Source organism: Passer montanus, unplaced genomic scaffold, assembly GCF_014805655.1.
Source record: "Passer montanus isolate IOZ18808 unplaced genomic scaffold, ASM1480565v1 scaffold36, whole genome shotgun sequence".
Lineage (NCBI taxonomy): Eukaryota > Metazoa > Chordata > Aves > Passeriformes > Passeridae > Passer > Passer montanus.
The window spans coordinates 7,357,352-7,371,049 of NW_024368374.1; the positions used below are offsets into that span (position 1 = coordinate 7,357,352).

The following is a 13,698-nucleotide window of genomic DNA, read 5'->3' on the forward strand; positions in this document are numbered from 1 at the left end:
GAATACGAGGAAAATAAAAATAAATTTTAGGTTTTTTTGTGGTTGTTTTTTTTTTTTTTTTTTAGTAACCCAGGGATCAAGTGTGGATGGGTTGCTCTGAGAGGGAATCGATGCTGGAGAAATTCTGCTCTGGAATACGAGGCAAGGAAAGCACAGTGGTAGGTCCCGGGTAGAAAAAGAATTTTCCTGCCAAGTTGCTGCTTACTGCGCTGCCAGCATCAGGAAAGTACTGCTGAATACGTTGTGGGAATTCTGGAGCAACAGAAAGAAAAGGCGTAAATAAGATACATGGAAAAGTGACATCAGTGCCTCCATGGGAGGCCCAAAAGAGCCAGAAAGGGAACATACACAACATTTGTTTTCAGCAAAGGAGTTGTCTGTCAGGAGCAGCTGCCTTTCCTGACATTGCTGGGAAATGGTGCAAAGGTGGAGCTGCATAAACAAAGCTGATTTTGGTTCTGCAGGACAACCCTGCTTAGTTACCATATGCAGAAACCCAGTTGTTTTAACAAGCACCAAGACACAAGCTCCAAGTCAGGGATTTTTTTTTTATTCACATGGGTTTATTTTTCTTCTTATTAGTTATCACTAGTCAGCTTTCACACTAATTTTATCATGCAATAAGTCCTTAAACAGCACTTGCAGCCAGTTTATATTGTGTCTGAGCTTTATGAGCAGCTGAAACAGCTACAAAAGTGCTCTGTGTGGAGCAGAAATAATTTTATTGTCTTGCAAATAACTGGTTTCAGTTCTTTTTCTCTCAGTGTGGCTTTTTGCAGAAGCCAGCAATAACAAAAAGCAACCTTCTTCTAACATTTCTTTTTCTACAAGGAAAAGGGTTATGAAACCTGATATCCATCTTGGAAAAGTTATGACTGACTGGAAGTGTTATGAAAGCATTAAATAGGCCAGCCAGGCAAAGCAATGCTGTTCAGAGACAAGCTTTGTAGAGCAAAAGGAATTGTTCCCCAGGACACCACACAGATCATGTGTGTTGCTGGCTTGGTGGGTCAGCTCAGGTGCTGATCCCTCTCTCTTACACCAACAGCCTCAGTTTACATCTCTTGACAGCAGGTGACTGTGAAGGGCTTTCCTCAGGTGACCAAGGTGGGGACACTAGAAATTCAAAATGGAGAATAGCTTGGCATGGGATTATACCCCAAACCCTAATGCAGCCTGATTCTGTTATTCCGTTCCTAACGATGTGTTGTCAAACCTGGAGATCACAAAGGGGTGCAGAGTCATAGATAAACCCAAGTTTACAGGAACCTATGATCTTGTTAATTGTGGATTTTAATGCTTGTTCTGTAGCTCTGTAAGTGACCACAGTGAAGAGTTGTGATGGCAACTGTCAGTGACCTGTTAAAGATATTAAAGGAAGAAAACTCTTCAAAGTGATTCTTGTTTTTCTCCTCATTAAGCACCATTTTTTCCCATCAGTAGGTTAACTGTTTTCACTCAAACTGTGGTCTCCTAGGATAGGATGCCAGCTAAATCTGATGTGAAAACAACCTGGAGCTGAATGTGACCTGCATGGAGCTGACACCTCGCTCCAGTTCTGTTCTGCAGACAAACCTACAGCTGCTGTTCAGTAAAACCTGTTTCAAAGTGACCACCTGCAAAAGGGTGTCGAGGGCCTCCCCCCAAATCAAAGCAGGAACTCTGACATCTGCTGTTTGGCAGGAGCTGATTCCGCTGGAGATAGGCTCTCCATTGAGACATGTGTGGGAAAACATTGACACTCTGTGGCCAGACAGATAAAATGCAACTTTTTTAACAGATAAAATTTCACGGGTTTTTGTCACTTTCTTCCATTTTACCAAACAGAAATGTAATAAAGAACAGTTTGTAGGTTTTTTTTCTTGTTGATAATTTCCAGTATCTTTTAAGTAAATTTTGCTTATTGGTATAAGATGTCCTAAACAGGCAAGCTAAGACAAATATTAAACACAAATGACGAAACAAAACTTCGCATCCAAACCTCCTGAATCTAGGAGCACTGAGATTGAGACTGCTGTTGCTCTGGAGCCTGTAAAGTTGCACAAAGTACATTTTCAGGTCCATGCTTGCACTGTCTTTTTAATCCCATTTTCTTCCTCTGGAACTGGAACAAGGGAAGGCCACCTTAAAGAGAACTGGATTTCTATATTGCAAAGTAGGATTTCCTCCAGACTAATCTGGAGAGATTAATTTCATCAGCATACCTCCACAATGTATAAATTTTTACTTCCCATAGAAGTAACAGGTAAGATATTACCTGTATTATATTTAGTGCAGGTAGGGAGTAGGGTTAAGCATCATTAGAGAGCCCCTTTAGGGCTTCCTCTCGATAGAAACCAAAGGAATACTAAAAAAAAGCCCCCAAAAAGCCAGTCCTTGTTTCCTGGCTTTTACATTCAACAGATGGAGAAACAAATGCTAGGATACAGGAGCCTTTTTTGGCACACGTAACACTGATGTTTTTGTAAGCATACACATTTTTTTGCTCTTTTTTTTTCTCTTCAACTAGAAACATTAATAATAACAACAAAGAATTGAGCTTAAGGCCTCTCACAATAGTCAGAGCTGTATTTTAATTAGTTTCTAAGGTGAAAATGGCTATGTGGCATAGACGAGCGTATGACCTAAGCTGGGATAGAGACCAACTGTAAGAAGAAGAGTTAATGAATAGCATCAGGAAAGGGAACGATGGTGTCAGGATAGGTAAGGATGCCAAAGAAGCTTAGTTTTGAGCTTTGTCCTGAGGAGACAAAGCTGAGATGTTAGGGGTCAAGGAAGAAGAGATCTGCAAATTTAAGACATAAAAGGAAGGACCTGGAATGAGAGTTTCAGTGACAGAAGAATACAGAGCACTGCCAATTTATGTGGGAAAAACTAAAACACTTTGGGTAGCACTTGAATGAGTATGTCTAGAGAGAGGACTTGCATCCTGATAAAATTCTGAACAGCTTTGGAAATTATAAATTCAGAGACTAGAATAATAATACTGGTGAAAAATGTTCTACAGTCATATACAAATTCTGTAATTCAAAAAGAAATCAAAGCAAGGCAAATAATTTTCCTTTCCATGTCATCCTGCTGCTGAAGCATCTGCCAGCTAAGGGATGAGAACATGAGGAGTCTTTGCTCTGTGCCATATTTCTCCACATTCACCTTGTTGTCAGGGTGCAGTGCAGGGAGTTATGGCAGGGTCTGATGGTCAGGAGCTGTCCCACTGTCCCCAGCCAGGGAGCAGCCAGGCTTGGGGCACATGCAGGGGCACCACCAGCCCTGGCCATCAGGCATCTGTGATGAGCAGGATCTCACACCCTGTGGTGTGGGCATGTTTTTGTCCTCGTGGCTGCCATCCTCCAGCACAGGGATGAGTTCCAGCAGGCCAGACAGGTGGGGACTGAGAAGAGACAAGGACCTCTTGGGAACTGTGACATGGCATCAGCGAGGGTGTAGCAGGTGAGTTTTTGTGCTTTCCAGCTAGCCTCATTTCCTACTGTAAAGAGTTAACTTTGGAAAGCACAAAGGTGATAGCCTATCTGCTGCCAGTTATGCTACCAAAAACCATTTTTCTTCACCAAATGTTTGTCCCAGGAAATGAGGTGAAAACAAGGACCACAGGATGAGCTGGACAGCAATGCCCTATTTCCAACCCCAGCAGGAGGGCCCTGGAGATACCAACACCTCTCAGAGTGCTTGATGGGCACCTGAAGGACAAGTGCTTAACACCTACTGTGTCTTTTGTTTCATGAGTCTTGTCATTCTGAACTTTAGGGTGTTGATTCAACTTTAAGCCATCACTTCTTGTCAAGAGACATCACTGCAGGCAGGCTTTTCTAGGGCATGTCGTAGCCTGTGGCTCTCTTGTGTAACTTTCAGACTATGCTAAGCCATGTTTCAAGCCTCTGGGAGTTTGTCTCTGCTGGGAGGAAGCAGCTTGCCTTCACTGCCAGCTCTCACAGCTACCCACTGACCCTGATGGAACAGGCAGCTTCCTGGGCACGTGCCAAGTGAACTGGCACGAGCCTGGTAGCAGGAGTGAGTTTCCTGCAGGCACACCAAAATCAGGGACGAGCAAGAGGAATGGAGCAGGCTGCAGGAAAGAAAAAGGCCAAACTTCTCTAAGTCTGAACCATCACATTTGGCTTTGCTGTGGTTTTAGCCTGGAGCCCTGGCTAGGTCAAATCCAGTGATCCCAGCAGGTGCACAAGGAACTCTCACAGGCCAAAGTCCCCTTCAAGGTGACTGCCAGCAGTGGACAGGTGGGCTCTGCAGGTCAAGATATCCACCTGTGTCCAGGCCTCCTTCAGCTCCCAGCCGGCTTTCTCACCAGCTGCTGCTCTGAACATGCCCTCCATGGGTGGTGCTTTCATGTATGATCTAGTGAGGAGATCCTGCAGGAAACACAGGCAGGGCTGGGTGCACGGTGGCTTTGGTGGCCTTTCTCAGGGACACAAGCACATCTGGATGGGGAAGCACACTCTGCCTTTGCTGGACTGAGATGTGCTTGTTGTTCCAAGCAGATGCCATCTGGATGCACACTCACAACAAGGAGCAGAACTACAGCTGCTATTCCTGGCTCTGTGAAGGGTTGTCTCCCTGGAGCTGCCTTCCAAAGAGGTGGCAGAGGTTGGAACAAATGTGAGTTAATATAGCGATCAGGACAAAAATCCCTGTAATTGGAATATTTGGGGCATGGAAGGAGCAGGGGTACTGATTATTGCTAGTACTGATTATTGCTTTTTTCTGGGATGTATACCTAGGAAGCAGAGAAATAACATGCCTAAAAAAACAGTAAACAAATAAATGGACTGAAATTCTGTGACACTATAAATGGAATTAGCATTGCTTCTGAGAATTCAGGGACATGACACACAAGACAAGAACATTTATTCTGTCCACAGAAGACACAGCTTGAATAGAGGCTGTCCTTGTCTCTGAACACAATGTCTGAATTATTTAGTACCTGGCCTTTCTGTTCCAGCAATAGATGCACTCAGAACTCATGTTGTCTGCTTTTACTTTCTTTTCTTTCATTCTTTCTTAAACAGACTTGTAATTGCTATGTATTATTTATTGGAAATACTATGCCTTTGTAACATAGCTGTGGGCGGAACAGGCTCTGTGGGCACAGTTTGCACCCTGTATTTGGAATAATTGTCAGGAAGAAAGAAAATAGGTTCAATACATAGGTTATAAGCATGTGAAAAAATAAAAAGAACATAGAGTTTCCTCTATTTGCCCATGAATTACTGTATTCTGTGCCATAGAAAACCTGAAGGGAATCATCAGTAAAACTGTGCTTAGTTGTGTCCTTTATTCTGGCTTTATTTCTTCTTTTTCCTTTTCCCTTTTCCTCTTTTCTTTTCCCTTTCTCATGCCTCTTCCTTTCTTTCCTTTCTTTTTGTTTTTTCAAAAGTAGCCTTCTTCTGTAGCATGTGAGTGAGTGATGCAAAGACTCCATCACATCATATTTCAAATGCTTAATTATTCACTGAATGGTAGAGTCTCTACCCCTGCTTCCCATACCTGTATTAATTTACTTGAAGGAAATTGTGGTACTGTGAATGTGTGGTCAGATGAAACAGATGTGTGTCACCACTGCCTGCCAAGTCTCAGAGAGGATGAGCAGCAGCAAAGGCAGGAGAAATATGAAAAGATCAAGACACAATTCACTTGACCCCCTGTTATGTCTAAAAATACCAACTATCCTGATCTTAAAGAACAATTAAATATGGGAAGGTTATTCCAAAATGGTGAGCAAGCAGATCAAGGATTTATTTTAAAAAGCGAAGAACATGGACAAAAGGATAACCCTCAGGCAGCAACACACACTTCAGGGTATGCAAGCAGTGCCCTGAAGGGCCAGAATCCACTCTGCATTACAGTTCTCTTTTCTTATCCACATCTATGGAGCTTTCTGCCAAATTTGTACTTACAGACTGGTTTGAGAAATGATCACATGTGAACATCTGCAGCACAATTTTATTGTTGAATCTTGAGAAAAAAAGCTTATGAAAGTCCTGATCACCATGTTCCAATATTTAAAGGGTGGTTACAAAGAAGATGGAGAATCCCTTTTTACAATGGGTCTATGGAAAAAAATGAGCAGTAATGGGTACAATTTACTCCTGGGGAGATTCTGATTGTGCACAAGGGGATAACTTTTCACAATGAGAACAATCCACCATTGTAATAATCTCTCCAGGGAAGTGGTGTGTTCCCCAGCACCTGAGGACACTTAAGATTTGGCCGAAGAGGGTGCTGATCTTCTTTTGGACCGTGCTTTTGCCTTGAAAGGTTGGTTGGACCAGGTGATCCATGAGGTCCTTCCAACCTGGTATTCCACAATTGCTAAACCCCATCTTACACATCCACAAGCTTCATAAATCTTGTGGAGGCTCTGGTGCCAACCAGCTCTGTGGGTTAACAATGGGAGAGACATTTATCACAGAGTTATCTTGCAAAACATGGCCTGTTTTGCACTCCTTGCAATCCCATACAGCCTAAGTGGGCTGGACTCCATGTGTTCCTTTTTTTCTCATGCCTCTTCCTTTCTGTAAAAGATGGAAAACTGAAGTGTCTTGCCCCCAGAGGAAGAAATATGCCTCTCAGTGACCAACTGAGCAGACAGTCCCTTCCACGTGCTGTGCTGGACTTCATCCCCAGCAATGCTTGTGACGTGGAGCTGTCATGTGGAGATTATTGCTGAGGAAACTGCATCTCCCAAAGATGTGTTAAAAATCCCCCTGTGGGCCCAGGGAAGCAGGGGTGACTCCCGTTTCTTTCTCAGATAAAGGTGCTAGAGAGCAGCTCTGCCTTGCTGCTGTGAGGTGAGCCCTGCACACCTCTGAGCAGCCTCTCAGGAGCAAAACCCAGCCAATAAAGAAGGGAAATAAATCCTGGCTTTGCTGGGGCTCTGCTGGCTGCCGTCAGCTGCTCTTGCACAAGCGACTCCGGGAGTTGTTGCAGCAGCACATTTTTGCCTCTGGCATGTAAAGTGCAAGGGGTGCTGTCTTATTAAACAGTTTTCTGTTCTTTTAGGGGATTTTTGTACCCCCTCAGCCACAGAGGACTGACTTCGCTTCGCTTAAAAAAGTTAAAATGTCGTAAATACTTTGATGTAAAGAATTTTATGGATTTTTGCCCCAGGAATGGCATTTTGATTCGTTGTATTTCAGTAAGACTTTAAAAAACATGCTTGCGTGCATTTTTTTAAATTGCTGCTGTTACCATTCGCACAAAAGGTAGTAAAAGCTGATGATACAGTGATTTGTTTTGTACTTTTTAACGTAGGACTGGCAGAAAAATCGTCTTGTTGCTCAAGAGGCTTTAAATCCCCACCCTTGAGCTGTGATTCAGCAAATTCCTGGAGTAACCCTGGTCTGAAGCCCGGGTTCCTCCTTGTCCTGTCCTGCCGGGGGTGGATTTCTCCTGTACAAGCCAATGAACAGAAGCTCATTTATTTATGTATGTGGTGAGGAGGAAACTTACTCCACAGTCTCCCCACCTCTTCCTGCAAAATGTTAGCTCTCTTTCGCACCATTCCCTTCGGGTCCTGAATGAAAAGAAGCGAGCAGCAGCGGAGCCGGGGTGCAGAGGCTGCTGTTGTGAACATCACTCCCTGGCTCTGCCGCACACCTCAGAAATAATCGCTCTCACCTCGTTTGAGCTACAGGGAGAAGCAAAAGCCGCCTGCCCGCATCTTTCTTCAGCAAACCTAGGGTGCTCTTTCGGAGAGGCAGGACTGAGCCCTCTGTTAATGACTGACATCATCGAGGAAACACGCTTGCTTGCTGTTTTATTTTGTCTGCATTTCCCCCGCCACCGACAGTATCCTGATGGGGAAGCTGATCTCCAAAGGCTGGCGGAAAAGAGATGCCCGAGTTATCATGCTGGGGCTCGACTTTGCCGGCAAATCCACCCTGCTGTACAAACTGAAGAGCGGCCAGGCTGTGGAGACCTGCCCCACGGTGGGATTCAACGTGGAGGCTCTGAAAACACCCTGCGGCGTCTCCTTCACCCTCTGGGATGTGGGCGGGCAGGACAGCCTGCGGGCCAGCTGGCCTAACTACCTGGAGGACATCAACACCCTCATCTTCGTGCTCGACAGCACGGACACGGCCCGGCTGGCCGAAGCCATGGCCGCGCTGGAGGAGGCCCTGGGGCACCCCGGCATGGCTGGCGTCCCTGTGCTGCTGCTGGCCAACAAGCAGGACGCGCCGGGAGCGCTGGCTCCCGCCGAGCTGGGGGAGAGGCTGCGCCTGGGCGGGCTGGCGAGGCACCGCTGGATGCTCCGGGGCTGCAGCGCCCACACGGGCCAGGGCCTGCAAGAGGTGCTGGCCATCCTGGGAATGCTGCTGCGGGGCTCCGAGCACAGCCCCCTGTCCCAGGAGCAGCCCGTGACGGGGCTGGCAGAGAGGAGGCAAGCTCCGGAGCAAACCTGAACCTCACACGGACCCTTCCCGCTCACGGCTGCCAGCGGCTTTGCCACGGGGGATTCCAGCCGCCAGGCACCCCTACAGGGAGCAGAGCTGCAGCTGGCACACTGTGAAACACCCAGCTCCTCGCCACCACAACCCACCGGGAGGATCGCTGAGCAAAACTCCCATCATGGAGCAGTTTTGGCCGCATCTCTTGGACTCTCATCTCTGGCTGCAGCTTGTCCCGCTGTCCCCATGTTCCACTCATCCGCTGCACTTGTGTGTCCAGAGGTTCAGCAAGGATGCTTTTTAACATCTACGAATTTTAACAGAGATGTGTGCAAGGAACAGAAGTTTTCTCCATTCTGCAGCTCTCAGCCCAGATACATCTATCCAGACGGGATGATCCTCACACAGGGGGAGCTTGGATTGCCCCATGCTGCTCCTCTCTCAGCATGGATCACATGTTCCTTGGAACACAGGAAAGCACTGAAAGGAATGGCTGAATGGAGCAGTGTAACTCAGGACATCAAATGGCCAATAAACTAATTGGTTTTAGCGTGGCATCTCCTGGTATAATAATCTTTAAGCCATGGAAGCAAGCTGGGATTTGATGGTGTTAAGCACTTTGAGGATGTGTGTTTATTAATTTATGCATTTCTTGTAGTGGTTCTTTCTTTCTCCATTCATCATTTTATCAAAGAATTATTTAATGAAAATGGTCCCTCATTTTCCTTGGATTATGTTTAAATACAAAGAAATCAGACATGACTTTAAGATGCTTGGAAATACGTCATCATGGCTAGTCAACCTCTAAATATCCTCATGGTGGCCTGAAGAATCAAGACAAACCCCTGTCTCAGACTTTTGAAACTGCATGAGACCACTCCACATGCATTGGTTGGTAACCATGGGCACCTCTGGGCACAGGCAGCTTGGTGACCAAAGGGCTCTCCACACTCAGCTGTGTTCAGGGCAAATGAAAACACCCATGGCAGCTCACAACAGGACCAGGTCCCATGTGGCAGTGACGGTCTTTGTCCAATCCTGCTCCAACCTACCATTGGAAAGACCTATAAAATGTGTATCCAAGATTCTGTGATCCAGAGTTAAAATATTTCATAGTAGTCCCTGCTTCTTTATGAAATGACTGGGGGAAGGGGAGGGATAGGATACAACATTTTCATTTCTATTTTCCATTTCTGTTTCTATTCAGAAATCAGCTGCTTTCAAAGAACAGAATACTCAGCCTAGAAACCCCAAGGAGAAATGCATGGCAAAATCCTCCTCTGTTCATACCAGAGCATTTCACAGTTGTTAAGGAATTAATTGTCCAGCTGCTCCTGGTGCTGTTATTAGCTGCACTTCATAGAAGGCAGCAGCTGGAATAGAGTTCTCAAACAGTCATGAAGAAACAGAATCAGACATTTATAGGAAAGTCTCAATAAAAGAAACCTTCCCAGCTGTTTTAGCTGCATTAATGTAGAACTACTACGTGCTATAAAACAGTGCTGCAGCATCGATGTGGCCTAAGCAGTCACAGTTATGAGAGTATTCAAAGAGCACTGAACCATATGATTAATTCCATGACCTGTGTGCATGGTGAGGAGGACAAAATCACATCTCAAAGTCTTTGCAGGTGACATTAGCTGGTTGATCTACCTCCAGCTTGTTGCAGGTGGTTGTTTTTTGTTTCTAGCACGCAAGGCTCCAACATATCTGTTGGCCATTTTGGACATGAATTCTAGAGGCACAACACAAAAGGCTCTGTGCTACATTGCCATGCCAAAAAAGTTGTCCTAGTTGAGTTTGCTGGTGTTTTGGTCTTGTGTCTCATGTGGCACAAAACAGAGAATTGTGCATCAAGGTAAATTCAAGAGAGAGTGAAAGGCTGTTGTGGTGACTTCTTACTCCTAAGTGCCCCTTGATGTCTGCTGGTAGTAAAAAGAGGAACTGAAACCTTCCCATTTTCCTCTGAGTGTTTTCTAAGCTCTTTAAGAAGATAAAAAATAGGTTTTTCTGGCAGCAAATAGAGGTAACCACTAGCCTTTGGCAGACATCACCAATTAAAAATGAAAACAGCAAGGTGGGAGGTGGGGAAGAAAGGGCAATGGGAATCCTGAGGGTCTGAAACTGATGAAGCAACATTCCAGTTACTGAAATTGTTCTCACTTCCCCTGAAGCAGTAATTTGGCAAAACACCCCATCTCATGTGGCATCATATGATTTACCACCCTTGTTTTCTGGACACTCAGTCACATTACTCAGCCCATTTATGCCATTGTTCAGAGACTGCCAGAGCAATGATGGGTCATAATTTTTGAAATAGCAACACAGAGTTTACTTCTAATGATTTCTCTTTTCTCCTGTGTTGGACAGTTATTATAACAAGTCAGTCTAATGAGCACTGCACTGCTCTAATCAAAGGCTTGCAGGACACTCACCCAACAGCACTTAAATGTTTAGGTGTCAAAACTCCTGCCTGGTTCCAAGGCAGTCTGCAGGAAGCTGCCAGCTCCAGGGAGGGAAGTTTGTTACCTCTTTCCTGGCAATTCTGCAGGAGAGCCCCTGCCACATGGAGTGACGTTAATCCCTAAAACATCTCTCCTCATGGATTCCAGCCAGGAGAGCACCCTCAAACTTAGGTTCCATCTTCCTGGGCATGTGATAGGTGTCACAGTCTCGGCACTGATTTCTAAAAATAACACAGCTTCTCTCTGGATAGCAGGTAAAAGAAAAATCCTTAGAACTTTGCTTCAGGTTCCTCATAAATTTGAAGCATCCTTCCAGTTATTTGTCCCAGAGCCCACTCTGGTTGCTCAAGACCCTTTTTTAGAAACTTTGCTGGATGCACTGTGGTGTGTATTAACCTTTACAGGGACATCCCCAGGATCCATAATGGTGCATTAACCTTCCCAGCCACCCCTCCACTGGGATGAGCCGTACAGGTAATCATCCACCCTTGCTTGGAGCTGTCACAGCAGCCTCCCTGCCCAGGCCTGTTAGCAATTCCAGCCCCTGGGCCTCCCATCCCATCTCTGCTCTGCAGGGATCACTGCAGTGGGAGTTAGCACCATGTCTTGCTGTTGTTTCAAGGACACCAAGACACTTCATTGCTCTTTCACACTGTTGATGAAGGGACATATCTTATTCCTCACTGATTTACTAATTTTTCTGTGGGACTGGTTGTTAAAGCCACTTCCTGAGTATGAACCCAGGACAGATTTATTTTTTCATTCTTATCAAGAAGTTTTCCATCCACCTCCAGAGAGCAGGAAAGCAGCAAACTGGAGGGGGAAAAACCCACAAACAACCAAGATCAAAGCCAGGAAGGACGATTCATCTTTCCCTCTTCACGAGCACAGGAAGGGTGACTCACCTTTTCCCTGCTCTCTTCACAGCTTCCATTTTTCAACCAGTCAGTGACACAAAGCAGTTTCTACTTGCACAGTAGCTGATTTCTGCTGCTGGCATTGTTGCTTTATTTTCAGATGGAGCTACGTGCCATTTGTCGTGCAGTTCCTTGGAGCTTCCCTGATGGGTTTCAGTATTTCAGTATCAGAGGGGAACCATGAGATCCCAGGGCTGCAGGGTGAGGGCACGGACAGTAGCCAAAAGTATTTAAAGAAGGAACAGGCAGGCACAGGGTGCATGAGAGGGATCTGTGACCGGATGTAACACTGGGAGGAGAGTGTTTGGGCAGCAGCCAGAGACCTGCAAAATGCTTGGGGGAAGAAAGGTCAGTAAGAATTTTTTTAAAGGCTAAGAAGAGCTTTCTTTTCAAATACAATATGGAAAAAATATTCCAATCCCCCTTTTTTGTTAGGAGACAGGCTGTATAATGCAGTGAAATGTCTTAATTTTTGCTTAATACACATAACAGCTGTAAAGTAATTTCTTCCTCTTGAAGAAACCCTGAAATGCCACCTGTAAAGATTCTCCACAGGTAATTTACACTTAATACACCTAACAGCTGTAAAGTAATTTCTCCTCTTGAAGAAACCCTGAAATGCCACCTGTAAAGATTCTCCACAGGTAATTTAGCAACAAAAAACAAGGAACAACACCACGTGTGATGCCATCTCTTAAAACAATCAAAACTGGTGCCAAATGGTACTAAAAGCCAGTCATGCAATAATGATTAAGACAAATTACAAACTACTCTTCAATACATCACAGGCTTCAAAGGTATAATTAACTGGCCTTCATCTAAGCTTCCCCACACTTGATTTTGTTCATGATGCATTTGCTTGAGTTGAATTGAGTTGAAGCCCTGAGTCTGCCATCTGGATATTGTTAAAAATGCCAGGTGAAGGGTGGGATTTGGGTTAGGAACGCAGTGATGCATCCATGGCCAGGAGTGCATCATCCCCACATCTCATACTTCACACAGTGTGACTTGCATAAAATTCCTGCCAAAAGGGAAAAATAAAAAAGATGATTTAACCAACTGCTATGAGCCAGACCTGACAAGTGTGTCCCCTCTGCCTGTGCTCCACCTGTGGCCCGACCAGAAGCTCAAACCTCTGCTCCAACCCAGCCTGGACTCTTCTCCCCTCCAAAGTTCTAATGCTTTAAGCCAGACCAGCACCATCAATGTCTTTTCTGCTAATTGCTGTGAGAAACGATCTCCCTGGAGCTCCTAGAGCTGACAAACTGTTCTTTAATTCTCCCTTACACCTCAGATTTTTATTAAGTTTTTTTTGGCCTGTGCTGGCTAAACACATTTGGATGTAGCAATGAGGGGTTTTTTCCAACGGGCCACAACCACTTGCACAAAACCCCCTGCTTGGTGAACGGTGGCTCTGCAGCAACGCTTTGCCTCGGGCATGACAGAAATGTTTGCTTTTTAATCGAACAGTGGTGGGGTTACAAAGCCACTGGTTTCTGCACAGAGACAACAAAGTCACATGGGCCCATGTGAGGTTTGATAATGGTGGGAAAGGACTTTGGAATAACTAAGCTGGGGAAGAAAAATACCAGCTGGGAGGAAAGTAGTGGCCCTCATTTCCTTGGGGATCAGGGAACAGTCTGTTCTGCTCATAAAGACACAAAATTTACAGCTCATGATTTTCTGGCTTTTGTCAGCACACAGTAGTCCTTTTGTTTAATAATGGTGTAAATGAAGACCAGTGCTAAAAGTTCACCCTTCAGCTAGGTGGGATTTTCAGAGATGTGAGGTTTGGGTCAGTAGAGGGCTGGAGCAGGGGTTCAGCAGTGCACCAGCTGTAAGGTGTCTGCACAACGTGCCTTAGGGTGGAGCTTGCACAAGGATGGAGAAGGA

At 45.3% G+C, this 13,698-nt stretch overlaps 1 protein-coding gene across 1 annotated transcript; it reads left to right on the top strand.

The window, feature by feature from the left end:
* Positions 1-6,431: 6,431 nt before the first annotated feature.
* Positions 6,432-10,345, top strand: ARL11 (ADP ribosylation factor like GTPase 11). The gene has a single exon (XM_039716651.1). It carries the CDS (start codon positions 7,833-7,835, stop codon positions 8,436-8,438), a length of 606 nt encoding a protein of 201 aa, XP_039572585.1. The 5' UTR covers positions 6,432-7,832; the 3' UTR covers positions 8,439-10,345.
* Positions 10,346-13,698: the final 3,353 nt, after the last annotated feature.